At 45.3% G+C, this 20,549-nt stretch overlaps 1 protein-coding gene and 1 long non-coding RNA gene across 19 annotated transcripts in view; one reads left to right on the forward strand and one right to left on the reverse strand.

Moving 5' to 3' along the window:
- eys (eyes shut homolog) overlaps positions 1-20,549 on the forward strand; it is a 3,376,609-nt gene that overhangs the window by 1,942,796 nt on the left and 1,413,264 nt on the right. For 17 of the 18 annotated variants that reach the window (XM_038800705.1, XM_038800706.1, XM_038800712.1 and 14 more), the window contains 2 exons: positions 16,262-16,375; positions 16,814-16,927. In XM_038800705.1, coding sequence (XP_038656633.1) covers positions 16,262-16,375; positions 16,814-16,927 — 228 coding nt within the window. The remainder of the gene's footprint in view (positions 1-16,261; positions 16,376-16,813; positions 16,928-20,549) is intronic. The other variant, XM_038800719.1, reaches the window with a different exon arrangement.
- LOC119967767 overlaps positions 1-20,549 on the reverse strand; it is a 234,003-nt gene that overhangs the window by 49,068 nt on the left and 164,386 nt on the right. The window lies entirely within an intron of this gene.

Here is a 20,549-nt window from a genome sequence, read left to right on the forward strand (position 1 = left end):
ATTCCAATTCCCACACTAAAAGCTTTTTTCTGAACAAATGGGCCCAGACCTTCTGAATAGCAGTAATCATTGCTGGATTGCCCCTCTGCTCAGATGTCCCCATTCCTTGATGTTTCTCTGCATTGTGTGTGGTCATCTGAGCCAGGCTTTACCAGGAATGTGGAGTGCGGCATCCAACAGGACACTTTGCCAAGGATTCTGTTGGAAATTCAAGGGAAGACAAGGCACATCCCCTTTAAAACACTGACTGCTGTTTGATGGCTTAAAGATGCACAGTGAATGGGTGAGTGGACGAATGAGTGAATGGGCAGAGAAGGTTGGTGGGAGAAGTAGATATGGTGGATGAGATGGCAGGTGGACGAAGTGACCGGTAGGTTAGGTTAGCAGCTGGGTGAGGTGATGGGCAGGTGTGGTCAGTCGTTAAGTGAGTGGGTGAGTGAGATGGATGATATGGGTAGTTGGGGTAGTCGGGTTGGGCAGGGTAGTTAGGTTGGGGTTAATCAGGTCAGATCAGTGGCGATGGGGGCAGGTTATCCAGGTGATGGGTAGTCGGGTGGTCAGTCATGGTAGTCAGGGGTGTATTTGCTGTGGTAGTCATAGGTTTAGAGAATCAAGGAGGGAGTGTGGGGGTCATAGTGAATTATTTGGTTGGCGGGGGTCAGTTCCCCAATTACTCAGGAGTTGGACTATGTTTTTTCTATCTCCCATTTCCTGGATAACTATCCAGGTAAGTCCATCACAACTGTTCCAAGTCTCCGATTATAACTCAGAATCGGAGACATTCACAGAGTGCCCTGGAGAACAGAGGAGTTGCCCATCACAACTTCCAACTTCCCAAGCAATTCCTATAGCACGCCACACATTAGAATATCTGCAGGGTCCCGATGTGCATCTTGAGTTAAACACCTTCACTGCAGTGCATTTATATCCTTTTTATAAGATGGTGACGAGATCTACATGCAATGCAGTGATGAGCATGGCCTAACCCAGGTTTAATACAGGTTGAGCATAACCTTTTACTTTTTAATTCCATTCCTCTAGAAATAAAGGCTTGTACTTATTTTTTGGTGGCCTTGGTAACCTGTGGTGCAACGTTTAGGGATTAATGTATTTGTAACCTGAGATCCCGGTGTTTCTCCACCCCACCTAAGCCTGTAACTTTCAAGCAGTAATTAACCTCTCTATTCTTCTTGCCAAAATGTACAACATCACGGGCGGTCTTCTCCGCTCCTGGGAAAAATCAGGAGGGCCGTCGTTAACTCGGCCGAGTTTCACGACGGCCTCGGAGGCTGCTCCTTGCCCCCTATTCTCCCCTCCCGGCGGGGCTAGGAGCGGCGCTCCGTAACTCTTGGCCGCGGGGGTGTCGCGCCAAGAATGACGCGGCTGGTGCACCTAATGACGTCAGCCGCGCATGCGCAGGTTGGTCGGCTCCAACCCACGCATGCGCAGCTGACGTCATGACGCTGACGGCACAAATCCGCGCATGCGCGGTGGCGGTCTTTCCCCTCAGCCGCCGCGCAAGACATGGCGGCTTGATCTTGCGGGGCGGCGGAGGGGAAATAGTGCGTCCGATTTGGACGCCGGCCCAACGATCGGTGGGCACCGGTCGTGGGCCTGTCCCCTCCCGAGCACAGTCATGGTGCTCTTTCCTTGCTAGGCCACCTACAAGCCCCAAACGGGCTTCTCACTCCCGTTTCACGACGGCAGCAACCAGGTGTGTTTGCCGCTGTCGTGAAACAGCCGCGAACGGCAGGCTGCTCAGCCCATCCGGGTCAGAGAATCACCGTTCGCCGTGAAAAACGGCGAGCGGCGATTCTTCCAAGCCGGGGGGGGGGGTCGCGGGGGCCCCCAGGGGGGCGTGAAATTTGTCGGGGGGCACTCCCGCGGTTCTCCCACCCGGCGTGGGGAGCGGAGAATCGCGCCCCACTTGTATCTGTATTGAAATTAATTTTCTCATTATTTTCCCATTTGCGGAATAAGCAAGAAGCTTATTCAATACGTGCTGAGATTTCTGGCAGTCCTCCCTGGTACTGACTATTTCCCCCAATTTGGTGTCATCTGCAAATTTAGAAATTGTGTTTTTGATTCCAAAGCCAGATCGTTAATGCCAATTGTGGGCAGCTGAATTTTGAACACCTCCGTTAAATCCAATTAAATGCCCTCATCCAGGGAAAGAATAACAAAAATGTATGCATCCTAGTCTGGTATGTAGTCTATCCCTTGGCAAAAAAAAAAATCTGGGACATCATGTGCTTTTTTAAAAAATGTACACAATTTTAGGATGTAGGCATCACTGACCTTCCCTAAATTTTCCTTGTGAAGGTAGTGGTGAGTTGTCTTCATGAACAACCCACAGTGCTGTTAGGGAGTTCCAGGATTCTGACCCAGCGCCAGTGGAGGAATGGCTGCCAAGTTAGGATGGTGTGTGGTGTCCAGGTATATTCACCAAAATTGGCGTAAATCATGGTGCAACACGATATGAAGACCAATCACTCATAAGGGATTGGGTAAACATGCTGTGCTTTCACTTATTAAGATTAGGTATATGAGAACAGTTATACAAAGGTGGAAAGATTGAAGGCATCAGCAGCAGAGATGTGCGCGCTGTGTTCTGCTCACAGGCCAAGGTGAACTGAGACTGGATCACATGACACACTTCCCCTGTGGTGAGGTTATGCTGCTGTCTCTCAAAGACATACTGCAAAAAATTACACAAAAAAAAATCACAGAATTTTAAACATTTCCTGCAGAAGTTACCATCAGCAGGATTCCCATTGGCCCGCTGCGGGAACGGTGAATTCCGCTGCCAGCGGGGCGGATGAGATAATCCCACTTTTCGTATTTGGCACAGCGTGAGTTGCTGAAATCACCAGCATTAGTGTAAAAAGATCGTGCCAGAAGCTGGCCCTGCACACAAAACCGGCAACACTCCAGGAAGAATTGATCACAATTAGGAGTGGCACTGAAATATATCCAGGAATATTTTAAAAAATAATGTTGGACAATGCTGCCCAATTGCATTGTTTCCAGGTAGATTTTAAATTTTAGAGTAATAGGTTAATCGAATAATCACAGTGATTTTGATCATGATGTAATAGTGGCATCAGCAGTCATGTGTTAGACGAGAGAGAGGGAGGATGGGACAGCCTGTGCGAACAAGAGATACACCTATTCTGTAACCTATCTTATACATAGTGTTGCTGGACCAGTTTGAAGGTCGCCTCACTATTGGAAGGTGTTGCCTGGGATGGAGCATCTGAGCTGTAGAGACTGGATACGCTCGGATTGTTTTCTCAGCCCTGGTTGGGTCGAGTAGCCCTCGCTTGTTCCCCTCGCTGCTCAGCAGCTGCTGACTGGCTGGCTCACCTTGGCTCGTGGACTTCGCCCGGCACCTTGTTGTTGCTGCCTGCCCTGCTCTCAGCCCTGGGTCAAGAAACCTGCTGGCTGTGCATTCTTTAAGAAATGGGAAACGCAGGAGCTTCTGCCTCTCTTACTCCTCGCCTCTCATTCCCTGTCCTCGCGCCTCAACATTCAGACCAGTCTGTTTTGCCGCTCTAAGGGAACGCGAACAGTCAGAGTCTGATGTCACCCTGCATTGCCATTCAAATAAGCCTACCATCAAATGCAGAGTTAACAGGCTCTGATTGGCACCCACGGATACTGGCCAGTATGCCCCCTCCAAATACTCAGGGTCCTGCGGTTCCTCTCGTACTGAGCAGGATTACTTTTGCAACAACACATTTCATCATCAATAGGGTAAAACTAACCAGACTCACAACCGTCCATACACAGCTCACGGTCCCTATTAGTAAGCGAGCAATTCAATGCTTGGTGAGCTCTACTTCATAATGATAGGAAAAGTGGACAACTAAGATTCAAAAAGCTATGAAGGCTTCGTTGTAAATCCATCTCTTGGGCGAGGAAAAAGTGGTGAGAACAGATCTTGCCGAAGAAATTAGAATCAAAGATTGGCAGGAAAACTGCAATGAAACAAAGGACTACCCTTAAAGGGGTAATAGTTTTGGTGCAGTCGAGGTTCATTCCCAGGGGAAAGGGTAGCTCAAGCAAATCCAAAGCTCCCTGATTGAAAAATGTGATCAAGATTAAGGGAAACAGAAAAGATAGATGTCAGGAGAAATGAAGAAACAAATAACTGAAAGAAAGAAGAGTATGAGAAGAGACTGGCTGTTAATATAAAAGGATATCCAAAAGTATTTTATAGTCATATCAATAGTAAAATGGTCGTAAAAGTAGTAGTAGTGCTGGTTATGTCGCTCAGAGTAACTCATCTCATCTCACATGATAACAGTAAGAATCAAAATTTATAATATGAGCAATTAACAAACACAACAGACAATGAGTTAGACATTTCGGAGGGTGTAGATTCCTTTGTTCTTTTCAGAGAACATCAATAATCTGTTGTTTCGTGTTGACTGTAACCTCTGGTGTTTTTGGTTGAGTTTGGATGTCACCTGGAGTGAATGCAAGATTTTCAGGTTGACTTTGTGTTGAAATGCCATCAACTAAGGTACTGCCTTCCCCTGTTGTTTCATGTCTTGTCAGGTTCTCAGATATGTACAGGTTTTCATTTGGCACAGTTTGTTGTGGGCTCTTGGTGGACTCTGTCTCTGGCAAACTAGTTCTAGTTGCTAAAATTTGATCAGCATATCTTCTCCACACATCGTCCTGAATTTGAACAGTGTAGGAGACTATCCCTGTTTGTGCTAATACTTCTGACTGATGGCTTAATTCTTTGCCAATACTTCTTGGCCTTCATGAAAACACGGCGTTTAATCCTCTAATCATGTTGTACAAACATTAGGGGTGACACGGTAGCATGGTGGTTAGCATAAATGCTTCACAGCTCCAGGGTCCCAGGTTCGATTCCCGGCTGGGTCACTGTCTGTGTGGAGTCTGCACGTCCTCCCCCTGTGTGCGTGGGTTTCCTCCGGGTGCTCCGGTTTCCTCCCACAGTCCAAAGATGTGCAGGTTAGGTGGATTGGCCGTGATAAATTGCCCGTAGTGTCCTAATAAAAGTAAGGTTAAGGGGGGGGGTTGTTGGGTTACGGGTATAGGGTGGATACGTGGGTTTGAGTAGGGTGATCATGGCTCGGCACAACATTGAGGGCCGAAGGGCCTGTTCTGTGCTGTACTGTAAACTGATTTGGCCGCTTTTTCAGAGCTTGCACTTCAGAAGCTGACCTCTTCTTCTTCTCTACCTGCCGGTTCTATTTCATCTGCAGTGCATTCGCACTACTGAGCATGGTACACTCAGGATAGATCTTAGCTAGAGTAATGTACAGCTGGTGTTGGAGTTCTCCAACTTCACTCCATTTCCAGCCTCTTTAGTTCTTGCCCCTGCTGTCAATCTGTTTTTTCATTGCCAACCACTGCCCCTCCAGGTTGCATACCAGGGTCTCCTTTTCTTGAATATCACTGTGGAGCCTTCTCCAGATTGAGGCATGCACCCGTCAGACTCTGCATCAAAATCCTGGCACTCCCTCACTAACAGCTCTGCGGGTGCTGCACATAGGAACTGCAGCGGTTCAAGAAGGTGGCTCACCGCTATCTTCTGAAGAATGACGAGGAATGAAACTAGGACGATATGGCCTAGCAACTGACACCCACATTGCTTGAATGAATTAAAAATAATCAAAGAATTGTGAATGCAGAAGGTCATTCAGCCCATTGTGTCTGCACCAGCTCTCCATAAGAGTATTTCACCTCGCGCAGTTCTCCTGTCATTCCCCTGTAACCCTGTACATTTTTTCTTTTCAAATAAATATCGAATTCCGTCTCGAATGCTTCGATTGAACCTGCCTCCACCACACTCTCAGGCAGTGCATTCCAGATACTGACCACTCAGTGTGAAAAAGGTTTATCTCACATTGCTTTACCATATTTTACCAATCGCTGAAAATACGCGCCCTCTGGTTCTCGATCCTTCTGCCAATGTAAATGGTTTCTGCCAATCTACTCTGTCCAAGTCATTCAGTACAATTTTGAATACCTCTATCAAATATCCCTCAGCCTTCAGTCAGAGTCCAGAGGGTGTTCCCTTTGTGTTGGGGTTTTGTTCTACATAGAACATAGAACATAGAACGATACAGCGCAGTACAGGCCCTTCGGCCCTCGATGTTGCACCGACATGGAAAAAAAAAACTAAAGGCCATCTAACCTACACTATGCCCTTATCATCCATATGCTTATCCAATAAATTTTTAAATGCCCTCAATGTTGGCGAGTTCACTACTGTTGCAGGTAGGGCATTCCACGGCCTCACCACTCTTTGCGTAAAAAACCCACCTCTGACCTCTGTCCTATATCTATTACCCCTCAATTTAAGGCTATGTCCCCTCGTGCTAGCCACCTCCATCCGCGGGAGAAGGCTCTCGCTGTCCACCCTATCTAACCCTCTGATCATTTTGTATGCCTCTATTAAGTCACCTCTTAACCTTCTTCTCTCTAACGAAAACAACCTCAAGTCCATCAGCCTTTCCTCATAAGATTTTCCCTCCATACCAGGCAACATCCTGGTAAATCTCCTCTGCACCCGTTCCAAAGCTTCCACGTCCTTCCTATAATGAGGCGACCAGAACTGTACGCAATACTCCAAATGCGGCCGTACCAGAGTTTGGTACAGCTGCATCATGACCTCATGGCTCCGGAACTCAATCCCTCTACCAATAAAGGCCAACACACCATAGGCCTTCTTCACAACCCTATCAACCTGGGTGGCAACTTTCAGGGATCTATGTACATGGACACCGAGATCCCTCTGCTCATCCACACTACCAAGAATTTTACCATTAGCCAAATATTCCGCATTCCTGTTATTCTTTCCAAAGTGAATCACCTCACACTTCTCCACATTAAACTCCATTTGCCACCTCTCAGCCCAGCTCTGCAGCTTATCTATGTCCCTCTGTAACCTGCAACATCCTTCCGCACTGTCTACAACTCCACCGACTTTCGTGTCGTCTGCAAATTTACTCACCCATCCTTCTGCGCCCTCCTCTAGGTCATTTATAAAAATGACAAACAGCAACGGCCCCAGAACAGATCCTTGTGGTACGCCACTCGTAACTGAACTCCATTCTGAACATTTCCCATCAACTACCACTCTCTGTCTTCTTTCAACTAGCCAATTTCTGATCCACATCTCTAAATCACCCTCAATCCCCAGCCTCCGTATTTTCTGCAATAGCCGACCGTGGGGAACCTTATCAAACGCTTTACTGAAGTCCATATACACCACATCAACTGCTCTACCCTCGTCTACCTGTTCAGTCACCTTCTCAAAGAACTCGATAAGGTTTGTGAGGCATGACCTACCCTTCACAAAACCATGCTGACTATCCCTAATCATATTATTCCTATCTAGATGATTATAAATCGTATCTTTTATAATCCTCTCCAAGACTTTACCCACCACAGACGTTAGGCTCACCGGCCTATAGTTACCGGGGTTATCTCTACTCCCCTTCTTGAACAAAGGGACCACATTTGCTATCCTCCAGTCCTCTGGCACTATTCCTGTAGCCAATGATGACCTAAAAATCAAAGCCAAAGGCTCAGCAATCTCTTCCCTGGCTTCCCAGAGAATCCTAGGATAAATCCCATCCGGCCCCGGGGACTTATCTATTTTCACCTTGTCCAGAATTGCCAACACTTCTTCCCTACGCACCTCAATGCCATCTATTCTAATAGCCTGGGTCTCAGCATTCTCCTCCACAATATTATCTTTTTCTTGAGTGAATACTGACGAAAAGTATTCATTTAGTATCTCGCTTATCTCCTCAGCCTCCACACACAACTTCCCACCACTGTCCTTGACTGGCCCTACTCTTACCTTAGTCATTCTTTTATTCCTGACATACCTATAGAAAGCTTTTGGGTTTTCCTTGATCCTACCTGCCAAAGACTTCTCATGTCCCCTCCTTGCTCGTCTCAGCTCTCTCTTTAGATCCTTCCTCGCTTCCTTGTAACTATCAAGCGCCCCAACTGAAACTTCACGCCTCATCTTCACATAGGCCTCCTTCTTCCTCTTAACAAGAGATTCCACTTCTTTGGTAAACCACGGTTCCCTCGCTCGACCCCTTCCTCCCTGCCTGACTGGTACGTACTTATCAAGAACATGTTCTTGATAAGGTGTCTGATGTTTATCTGGTTGGTTAAAATATATGAAAATCCTTGAGACAGACAATGGTGCTGCATTAGAGGCTTTTCTGGCTCTAGGACACTTGGCAGCTGTTGATCAGAAACTTTTAGTATAAACCGGGCTTTGTCAAGTTGAGACTGTTTACCCAGCCTGTCTGCTGGAGTTATGACTAGTTAATGTTAAAACAGCAGTCTGTTTGTGAAGACCAGAGGTGTAATTGTAAACTTCCCAAAGGCCAGAGGCTTGGGTCATGTGACTTTCCATCAAATGCAATGTCCATCAGTGTCTGGAATTGGCTTTGATTTCAGGACGGATGATGTCTCAGTCATTAGTTGTTGAAAGAGGTGCCATCTATGTGGAGAGTCTGGAACTTGGAGAGCTATTGGTTCAGCTGACCCACTGACTACGCCAGCAAGGTTTTCTTATCAAATGCAAATAACATCCCTGTAGTTTCACTTTAAATTGATCTGCACAATCCCAAGTGTGACGCGAGCCTGCAAATTGCTTTCTCGGCAGAATGACATGTGACATTCCAGAACCTGAAAGAATTGTTATTTTATCCTTGAAATTATTGGCTCCCAGACAGAGGGCTAATCCTATGATCAGGTGACTTGTAGCAGCCATCTTCATTTTCTTTATTCAGCAGAAAAAGACCAATTTTGAAAATAAACAGCAGTAACGATAATGTTTTTTTTAGAAAATCTATAGTGGTGACTTTTCTGTGTCATAGAAACCCAACAGTCAGGTTTAGTTCATCTCAGTTGTGGAAATATAACTTTATGACATTCAATAAATTTCAGTGGTGAGGCAGCCAGCAAAATGCTGTTTTCACGAAGCTAGTGAAAGAGAGAAGCAACTCAAACAACATTTAGATACTGCCATTTAGACATGCATCTGCTCTACTGCTCAAGTTCCCGGACCATTTTTGCCCATATAGCAAAGAGCACCATTTGCCTCTCTATTATTTTCGGCACTGGAATATGAGGCACTATCCATTGATTGCCCCCTTCATTTGACTAATTGACCTTGCACCACAAAGTGAATGAGTAAATCAGTTGCATTGAAACAAACAATAGATAATAATGAAGTAATTATATTGGTGATGGGTGTGTTATGGAGAGTGCTTGAGCAACCACTGGCACCTTTTAATGAATTGTTGCATTTTAAACATCATGCACCAAATCCTCCTGGAAAAATAACTTGTGCAAATAACCTGCAGCTTTATTAATGTGCAAATCGACCAGTATGTTCAGGCATGAAGTGCTGCTTTGTGAATTGTGAATTCTCGAAATTTCCTGGTCGATTTACACTGCTCCACCATGTGTTAAGGACTTATTTTTAAGAACTTGTTGGATCTGTACATTAGTTGCTCATTAAACTCACCACAGGAAGTTAAGGCTCATAACTAGTCATTTAAGAACCTTTTTAACAAAGTGATGATTGCTCACGTAATGCCAAGAAATCTTTCTGGCCTGGAAAGTGAGCAAGTTAAAATGTTGACTCTCATTCTGACATGCAGTAAAATGTTAAGATATTTTAAATATATATGTACCTTGTAGTAATCCACGGGAGGCAGGAGTTCCGTCACCACACCAATATTCATTTACAATAACGATATTACAGGAGCAGCTACAAACAGTGCTGCTAGCAGTCCAGTCAACTTAAGACTGGCTCACAAAGCCTACACAGGTGATTATATGGGCCCCCTCAATGAGCTATCATTGAGGGAGCTCATACTCCAATTGGCCAACCAATAAAGCCAATTGGAGTTCATTACATACCTTTTGTCTCATCTCGCTCTCTACCTCTCACACTGTCCAGCCTCACTGCCCCTCCTCTTCCTGTGTTGGCTCTAAATTACGCTTTATCTCTATCTTTCATCGGGTCTTTTTCAATCCTTGAAGCTCATTTGTTCAGGGGATAGACTGTGAATCCCATTGTTCCCAAATGTACAGATGTCCCGAATCTCTCATCACACTGTTATCAGCGCACACTTCCAGAAAGATACAGGGTGAAACATTTTTCTTTTGAAGAGCAAGGAGAGACATCTAACAGGGCCCACTATGAGATTCCCCTCTTTGACCAGATCAAGCCCAGTAATTAGGAAAACAATAATCAAAGCCTTGATGTATTTGGCTCTTCCCTGTTATTGTTCTCAATCAACTTGTTCTCTGCTTTGAATGCGTTTGATTTTGAAGAAATGTTTCAATGTCCCAGGCGGTGAATTGTCTAGTTCCTGTGAAAATGTTAAAGTACGTCTGAAGATGTCAACACAGTCTTTAAGAAACTGTGAAAGAATTGAGGTTTAATTAAATGCTAACATTCCCAAGGGCACGATTCTCCCAAAAGGGAACAAAGTCTCCGAGCTGTTTAGCCGGGCGTTTCCCGGTGCTCGCAGTGCCGAGAAACACATGGCTACTCAACGCGACTCACATTGAATAAGAGGCCTGAATGGGGAATGCCCCATTTTGAACCATGGGAAGCTCCGCTCGCCGGAACTCCCCACTGTAGCGAGAGATCAGGACGCCAGTTTTAAATCGCATCTCGATCTCTGAGGCCCCCGAAATGATTCCCGACCTTCCCCACCAGCCTGAACGTACTATAGGCGGGTTCCTGGCCTGGCCCTCACACCACCACCCCTCCCTCCACATTCCCCCAACACAAACGACTTGTAAACCTGGTCCTATCGCATGCCGCACCTTTTCAGAGCCAACCTGCCAGTGCCCATGTAATCTGGCATTACCGCCCAGGTGGCACTGCCAGGGTTCCAGGCTGGCACTGCCAGAGTGCCCAGGTGGCACCAGCAGTGCGCAGCACCACCCTGCCCAAAGGCAAACGGCTGGAGGCCTCCAATCACCTGGGAGGCCCCGAGTGTCATTCCCTCTAGTCCACGTTTGTGGAATGGCGCTCGCCCGAGATTTCTGAAGTGAAGGGGTTGAATCTCAAAGCCTTAAGTACCTCAGGAATCTGTATATTGAAGTGAGGCTTACTGCCTCGCTCTTAAATGTAGATTTGCCAAAATGTAATCCTACCCATTATGGGCGGGATTTACATCGCAACTTCTCTCGAGATGGTGTTGGATCTCACGAGGCGTGGCGAACCGGGTAGATTCTGAGAGCGGGGTCTCCGGCTTTTACTGGCCACGCTGCGCCGCGGCAAACTTTTTCGGGTGCAGCATGGCCGTTGTATCGCACCCCCAATGTTTCTTTTTTTCAAGCAGTTTCTTTCTGGACACAATTCTGATGAGCGCTGGTAACTACAAGCTTGCTCTGATGAGCTGTGTCCGGGCATTCAGTAGGAGTACCACAGTATCCTGAGAAGAGGAACAGGCCGACTTCCTGCCTTCAGCGACTCATGATGGAAAATTATATGTGTGGAGGTCAAGGGCAGATGCAAGCTGGCCTGTGATTCTGTGATGGTTAAACACCCCTCAGACACTGAATGTCCAAGCATACTCATGGCGAACAGTCACTAATTGTGGGGCAGGCTTGACAGACCATCGTTTTTATATGTTTGCGCGGAGTAGCATTGCTGCACCTGCTATCTTGCTGTTTTATCTTAGCTGTGCCAACAATAACCTGCACTGTGATCATTCTCTGAGTGATGTTCTTGCCAATTTTACTTATGTTCTTGTGAGACGACGTGTTGCCAACTCTGCTTGGGCATCGACTAAGCGTGTTCTGATTATTAATCATTGTGACAAAATAATCTGTTGGACTGTGAATTATGGAACCAGATATAAAAATTAATTTCTGTTTTCAATCCAGTTAGCGAATTTCACAGGAATTCCACGTGATTTTATCTTCAAAAGCATTAGACACAGTATCAAAGCAGAAGTCAGCTAAAGATCCAAGTATGTGGTATTCCTTGGGTAGCTTCCGTGTACCAAGTTAATTTTCTCTTCAAGACATCTTGGATCCTTGACTTTCTGACCAACAGCCACAATCAGTAAGCATGAGCACCAACACCTCCTCCACAATAGTCCTCAATACCGGTGCCCCGCAAGGCTGCGTACTTAGCCCCCTACTCTACTCCCTGTACACACCCGATTGCGTGGCAAAAATTGGTTCCAACTCCATCTACAAGTTTGCTGACGATACAACCATAGTGGGCCGGATCTCGAATAACGACTAGACCGAATACAGGAGGGAGATAGAGAACCTAGTGGAGTGGTGTAACAACAACAATCTCTCCCTCAATGCCAGCAAAACTAAAGAGCTGGTCATCAACTTCAGGAAGCAAAGTACTGTACACACCCCTGTCAGCATCAACGGGGCCGAGGTGGAGATGGTTAGCAGTTTCAAATTCCTAGGGGTGCACATCACCAAAAGTCTGTCATGGTCCACTCACGTCGACGCTATCACCAAGAAAGCACAACAGCGCCTATACTTCCTCAGGAAACTAAGGAAATTCGACATGTCCACATTAACCCTTACCAACTTTTACAGATGCACTATAGAAAGCATCCTATCGGGCTGCATCACAGCCTGGTATGGCAACTGCTCGGCCCAGGACCGCAAGGAACTTCAGAGAGTCGTGAATACCGCCCAGTCCATCAGACAAACCTGCCTCCCATCCATGGACTCCATTTACACCTCCCGCTGCTGGGGGAAAGCGGGCAGCATAATTAAGGATTCCTCCCACCCGGCTTACTCACTTTTCCAACTTCTTCCATTGGGCAGGAGATACAGAAGTCTGAGAACACGCACTAACAGACTCAAAAACAGCTTCTTCCCCACTGTCACCAGACTCCTAAATGACCCTCTTATTGACTGACCTCATTAACACTACACCCTGTATGCTTCAACCGATGCCAATGTTTATGTAGTTACATTGTATATCTTGCTATTATGTATTCTCATGTATTTTCTTGAATTTTGTTTAATTCCCTTTTCTTCCATGTACTGAATGATCTGTTGAGCTGCTTGCAGAAAAATACTTTTCACTGTACCTCGGTACACGTGACAATAAACAAATCCAATCCAATCTGCGAGTTCTGTGAAACTCCACTTCCATGGCAACCATTCCGTATTGTATTTATGGTCTTGAGATGGGCATTAATGGTATCACATGTTCTCCGCGACTAATGTTAGACCAAATGAGTAATATTTTCTGATACACATCATGTTCAATTTCTGAATATGGGATAACTCTGTATACAGAAAGTTCAAGGTATTGACCTCACCCTCAGCTGTCTCCAAAACAATTTTCTTTGATCTCTTCATTTGCTGTAAACTACCAAACTATATTGCCTCTTCACTTCCTCATTGTCACAATAACAATGAACAAACAGTACAGCACAGAAATAGGCCCTTCAGCCCTCAAAGCCTGTACTGGTCATGATACCAACCTTGGCCAAAACCCTCAGCACTTCTTGAGCCGTATCCCTCTATACCCATCCTATCCATGTATTTGTCAAGATGCATTTTGAATGCCGTTAATGTATTTGCTTCCACAAGCTCCCCTGGCAACGTGTTCCAGGCACTCACCACCCTCTGTGTAAAAAGCCTGCCTCGCACATCTCCTCTAAACTTTCCCCCACGGACCTTAAGCCTATGCCCCCTGGTAACTGACCCCCCCACCCTGGGAAAGAATGACTGCCCATCCACTCTATCCATGCCCCTCATAATCTTGTAAACCTCTATTAAGTCCGTCGTTCTAATGAAAACAGTCCGAGTTTATTCAGCCTCTCCACATAGCTAATACCCTCCAGACCATGCAACAACCTTGTAAACCACCTTTGCGCCCTCTCCAAAGCCTCCACATCCTTCTGGTCGTGTGGCGACCAGAATTGTGCGCAATATGGTAGTGTGGCCTTACCAAGGTTCTATACAACTGGAGCACGACTTGCCAGCATTTAAACTCAATGCCCCGTCCAATGAAGGCAAGTTTTCTGTATGCTTTCTTGACTAACTTGTCCACTTGCGTTGCCACTTTCAAAGATCTGTGGAACTGAACATCCAGATCTCTCTGACGTTCTATATTCCTAAGAATTTTGCCATTTACCGTGTATTTCCCCTCTGTGTTAGAACGAGCAAAATGCATTACCTCACATTTGTCTGGGTTAAACTCCATTTTCCATTTCTCTGCCCAAGTCTCCACACTCTCAGTCATGACTCGTCACATCTGAGGAACCTTCAGACAGCCAATCCTCCTTGAGGGTGTAAACCCCCCCTCCCTTCATTATCAAAGGGAAAGTAAACCACTCAAGGAATTACTAGCTGAAATATTATTATTGAATCGCCTTTCGCTAGTTTAACAGGATACAAAGAAATCAACATCTGACCACTTGGAGGCTATTATTAATTCATAGAATTTCTATCAACAGATGAGAAAGAATTTCACTGTCAAAGGGGACAATTATAGTGCAGCTTGAAAGCCATTTATAAAATTATAAGATTTACAGCTGCTGGACCACATCACAGAGAGTTAAGTGCTTTCTGTTAGTTTCACTACTGACTACTTCGAAGTCACTCAAATGTGAAGATTGGAACAATGCTAACAGCTTGGGGTGTGTGGAAGCTGTCAGTCACAGCCTAGTAAAATTAATATCAAAGAGAAATTAATAAATGGCTTTCAGATCAAATTTCTGATGGGGTTTAAACCGAGCTGACTGGTTTTCTCTTTCCAGGAATTGCTAGGTTTTGCTTCCTGTGCCTGAGCCAATAGGTGTATTGTACAGGTCAGCTTAAAAGCAGTGATTTTTTTCACTGCCTCGGTCTGGCCTGTTCTCCAGCTTCCAGAGTGGGTCTGTTTAATTAGGGGGTCTCTGGTGGGGGGAGTGGGGAAGGGAGCTGAATTTCATTGCGGGCGGGAGGGGACCCCCACTTGCAGGACCTTGATATCGGGCCAGCCACTCAGAAGACCGGATAGCAGGATTCTGCAGGAATTCCCTCACAAGCCTCGCCATGCAAATATTTGCATGACTAAGGATTGGGAATAGCTTCTTGATTTGCATTCCCAGCATGAGCGTGATTGAGGTGCAATTCAGCTCCGGTGGGAGAACATAGGGCTGGATTATCTGCTGGTGGGATTCTCCGCTGTGCCGACGGCGCACCTACACCTGGAGATTTCCCGCTGGGGTGGGGCTACCCATAATGGGAAACCCCATTGACTGGCTGCTGGGGGAATGCCAGCGGGGATGCGCCGCACCAGAAAGCTGGTGATGTGGGGCACAGAATCCCGCCCATAGATCCCCAAACAGAGAATCCTGCTCTCATCTGCACCCTCTTCAAGGCGTTCACATCCTTCCAATAGCGTGGCACCCAGAACTGTATACAATGCTCCAGCTGAGTGAATTTTTAAAAAACTAAACAGATTCCTAACTTGTTAACTCAATAATTCTGGCTGATTTTTTTCATGTAGTTTTACATACGGTCAAGTACATATTGTATTAAAAATAAACACACTTGTAATAAAAGTTCAACTCGGGAGTCGGGAAAGAAGAATCCATCCACCCTTCTGGACTTTGTTGTAATGCTATATTCTCCATTTATTTATAAAGATCAGTATAATTGTTATAATAGTATTATATTACTTAATTGTGAAATTTGGTGAATTAATTTTAGCTTTAAATAAATATTAGCGCACTATTTGAATTACATTTCAATTCCTTAACCAGCACATGGCGCAAATTGAGTTTTCCCTTTGTGAGCAACCTCCTTTGCATCCATGCAAAGTTAATTTTCCATTCTGAATGAGTTCATCAGTTCTCAGCAGAGGGAGAGAAAGAAATCTTCCTCCATGTCACCACAAATGCATGCTATCGCATCTCAATGCCATTTCCATTTTGTTTCACTCTATTGATATAAATTGATTAGGAAATTGGCTGGCTCAAGCCATATGAATCAATATAGTAGTGGTCTGCGCCATTGAGTATTGTGTATACTGGCAAATCGCTGCAGCTCGCAACAAATTACTTTCAAACTTACACGTATGTTATAAAGAGCAGAAATACAGACGGTGTGATTCTCCAAACAGGAAGCTAACAGTGGGGATAATGGCTGAGGTGTCCTCAGTGGTAATTGCTGTAGACATATTTGTTTATAATTAGATGGCATGGGAATTAATGAAATATCTCTTTCCTACCATGCGCTACAGGTATCCACTGTGAAATCAACAGAAATGAATGTCACTCATCTCCCTGTCTACACAACGCAACATGCATCGACCTCATTAATAGTTATATATGCATCTGCCTGGCTGGGTTCACTGGTGAGTTTTTTTTCCAGTCGGCGATTATTTTCTTCCTGAGTTGTCCGCTTTACCTGCCTCTGATTTGCTCCTAGCCCTCCATCCATCTTCATCATCTCAGACTATAGCTGGAATGGAACGTGAACTGCTGCCTATCAGCCTAACCCCCAAGCCAAGTTCGAAAGCAACAAAATAAGTCTCATAAACGCAGTCGCTCTCCAGAAGACTGAAGCCTGTTTAGCGGTTCAGAGAGTAGATGTGGCGCTATAATGGGACGGCGAAATAAATTCACCCTGGCAATAATTTATGTTGATTCCTGTTTTGATTGATCCACCCCTGCTTTTGTTCAGGAATGCTTGCTGCATGCACAATAGGACTTGGAGCCTGACGATTATTTCCTCTCGTTCCGACTGATAAATTCCTCTTTGTCTCTTCCACCCATCCTCCCTTTTCTTTAAGGAACACAATGCGAAGTGGATATGGACGACTGCGCCTCAAACCCCTGTGAAAACAGAGGCACATGCATTGACCTGCCTGGTAATTACTTCTGCCACTGTGCTCCTCCATTTAAAGGTAATGAACACTGAGGGAGAAGGAAATGCAAACATAATTAACTTCGGAAAGCATTCCCGTCAGTTGTCTCAGCTGATTTTGCTCTTGAAACATCATTATTAAGCAGCTGTTTGCATAACCGAGTCAGAGAGAAGAAGAAAAAACTGGTTGAATTAATTTGAATTCTGAGAAGGTTACTGAAAAAAAAAACATGCTGCTGAATTTTATTCGTACATCGCAAACCTAATTTTGTTAACATAGCCCTGTGACAGTATCAACTGGTCTCTGATATCTTAGATAAAGATCAAGAAGGTTGGCTAGGAATTCTGATCTACAGTAATAGGAAGTGTTTTAATACATTCTTATCCAATATTTTAACCCAATATAGACAGATCAACGCTGAGTAATATCTTAGTCAACACTAAGTGTTATGTTAGTCTTCGTTCACTTGTAAGAAGGAGCCGTGCTCCGAAAGCTCGTGTTTGAAACAAACCTGTTGGACTTTAACCTGGTGTTGTAAGACTTCTTACTGTGCTCACCCCAGTCCAATGCCGGCATCTCCACATCATTCGTTCACTTGGTAAGTGGATATGGACGACTGCGCCTCAAACCCGTGAAAATAGAGGCACGTGCGTCAGAAGGTTCTGAGTTCCAGTTCTTTGAGACATGTGCTCATAATCCAAGATGACACTTCCAGTTTAGTACTGGGGGAGTGCAGCACTGTTGGAGACATTGGGGCAAATTCTCCGTCTGAGAGATTAAGTGCTGACGCAGGGACTGAATCGAGAGTGTTCTACGTGGATGAAAGCAGTGCCAGAACCAGAAAGATTCAGGTCGCATCAATGGGCTAGCACAGGTGCTGCGTAGAGCTCTCACAATTCCGACACATGCCGACCCTCATCTGAGACAAGGTGATGGCTCTGGTTGCGCTGGAACATACCCATCCTGTTGATGGGTCAGCTCAGGCCAGAGGGTATCTATGGGGGTGGCCTGGGCAGGGCCACCCATTCAACCCGTGGCGCTCAGTTCCCAGTGGGCAGTCAGCGGCATGCTCAGCCGCATGGTTCCCTACAGGCTGCGGCAATAGCGGGCCCTGCCCAACCGCCCTGACCCCATGACCCATGTCCTAGCTGCCTCCCCCACTACTCCCCCAGCCAGCATCACAACTGTCAGCACACTATAGCGATGTTGGACACTATTTGTACCCCATATCACACCTTCATCAGCCACGGCACCTGTTTCCTGATTTTAGATAACACAAGTGCACCTCACCATCGGTAATTCCTCCTGGCAAGGCGGAGCTTCGTGGAAGGCGCGGAAAATGCCGGGTCGGACATTTGCTAACGGCCATTATTGTATAATCTGCATGCCCACGCAAGCGTGCGGTACAGAACACATTCACACCATTGTCAAGGGACCGGATCATGGCATTCCGTTTGGCGCCCGCTGTCAACCCCGATTTTCAGCTGACGCCGAATTCTCTGTCCAATTGTGGTTCCCGGTTTTGGCATTGGCTGATGGAGAATCCGGCAAACCATCTTTCAGACAACTCTTCCAAATGAGACACAGTCTGCTCTCAGCTGTATATCACTGATTGCTCTATTTGTGAAGAAGAGCAGAGGAGTTCTCACAAGTCTCATGGTCAATAAAACATCAGCAGCATACATTATATGGTCATCATTACTATTTGCTGCATTGCCCAGTGCATTACCCCACAACACAACAGTGACAATGTTGGGATGGCCTGACGAGGTGAAAGCTGCAGTACAAGTTCAAGATCTTGTGAAGTTAAAACTCACCACTATTCTTAGAATTCCCCCTATACCAAAAAAAGGTTGATATTCTAAATGGTGAACAGGGATTCTCACTCCCTGACTCCAATGCAGGCTTCTGTGGGTGCTATTCAGGTCAAACTATCTTTTCAAGTTATCCCCCGGTATAACCCATACCTTCACCAAAGAATTTTACCTACTTACCCCTTAATAGCATCGATGTCCTGGGTCCTGCGTTATTAAGGAAGTGAAGTAAGCTAATAACCACTTTTTCAGGTTAAGTTATTTTTATTATTATATTTTTTCTTTTAAAAGCTGCAAACACTTTCTTTACAGAAAGGAAAAAAGATCTTGCTTCTGGCTGCTGGTTGCTTCAGGCCCCCCTTGGCAATCGATCTTCTTAAAATCTGGTCTTCTTGAGATGTATTCGCTGGTGAACTCGGTTGCTGTGTCCTGTTCTTCCCATGCACCGAGCTGTGAGAGCTGGCTCTGGCTCTACCCTTTCTTCCGGTGGTTTATATTCTCTTTCGAAGAGTTATTAAGTTTTAACGACTTTATTGTAAATGGGCTTGTTTCACTTTGATAGTTTAAAAGTATCTTTGATGTAAACATCTTACTACAACTAATTATTCATTTTTGGCATATCGTCTCCTCTCAGATCTGATTAAAAAATGCTTTGGTTTCAATAGTTAACTTTTATTTCTGTGATTTCGAATCGTTTAATTTTCCAATTGTCCCCAGCTCATAACTTTGCCTTTGATTTTGACTTAAATGATGTTTCTCGTAGACAGGTCGTCTCCAATTTTCTTTTAATTGACTTGATATTTGTAGAATTTTACACTTTAAAATTGACACCAAATTCGACTGGGCATCTTCCATCCTTTCCAGCTGTTTACTAAGAGAGTTTATTTCAATTAAGGTGTGAAACTTTGCTTTTAGCTGTATGCTAAAATTTAACTTGGTTATGACTTGAAAGACTTGCCTGTTTTAAACATTCGTCACTTAATGCAATTGAAACTCTCATCCATGCTTTTTCAGATGCTTCCTGAGATAGTTACATTCCATGGTGTGAGCCATTGTTTTAGCTTACCACATGAAACCTGTGTGTCTGCGAAACCTGCTTGTGAGCAAGAATCTGCATTTTACAACCCTGCTCTTTGAAGCTGCTATTAACCTTTTGTGGGATCTTTCCCTGTACCCTCTCAAACCAGATATTGCCAGACTTCCATGTTTCAAATGACACATTTTTCTGTATTTTCAAGAACACTTGCTTAACCACTCTTATTACCAACATTAACACAGCCCACGCCAGATCTCATGTACCCATCACCCATGTGTCTGCTGACCTCCATGAGCTGCCTCTCATCCAGCTTATCAAATTTTTTTTAAAGTCCCATTCTTGTGATGGTGGCCTCATCCAATCTATCCTTGTTACCTGCTCCAGATTTGCAATCCAGGGATGGGGATGGAGAGTGGTGGTGATCGCGAAGGAGGTTTAGGCCGGCATCTAGCCACAGTATCTTGGTGGAGCCTGGAGGACAAGCCCCCTACATAAAGAAAAGTAGTAGTAGTTTGGGGAGCTGTCGTGGATTAGGATTTTAAGGAGCCCTGGTTAGGCCGCGGAACACCTGCTATAAATGGGCAGAGTGTGTGCTGCACATGTATTGATGGGGTCATCTTTTAAAAAATTCTTTCTTGGGATGTGGGCATCGCTGGCTGGCCCAGCATTTGTTGCCCATCTCTAATTGGCCTTGAACTAAGTGGCTTGCTCGGCCATTTCAGAGGGGGCCGGTGGATCTGGAGTCACATGTAGGCCAGACCAGGGAAGGATGGCAGATTTCTTTCCCTGAAGGACATTAGTGAACCAGGTG

This window comes from Scyliorhinus canicula, chromosome 6 (assembly GCF_902713615.1).
Source record: "Scyliorhinus canicula chromosome 6, sScyCan1.1, whole genome shotgun sequence".
Classification (NCBI taxonomy): Eukaryota; Metazoa; Chordata; class Chondrichthyes; order Carcharhiniformes; family Scyliorhinidae; genus Scyliorhinus; species Scyliorhinus canicula.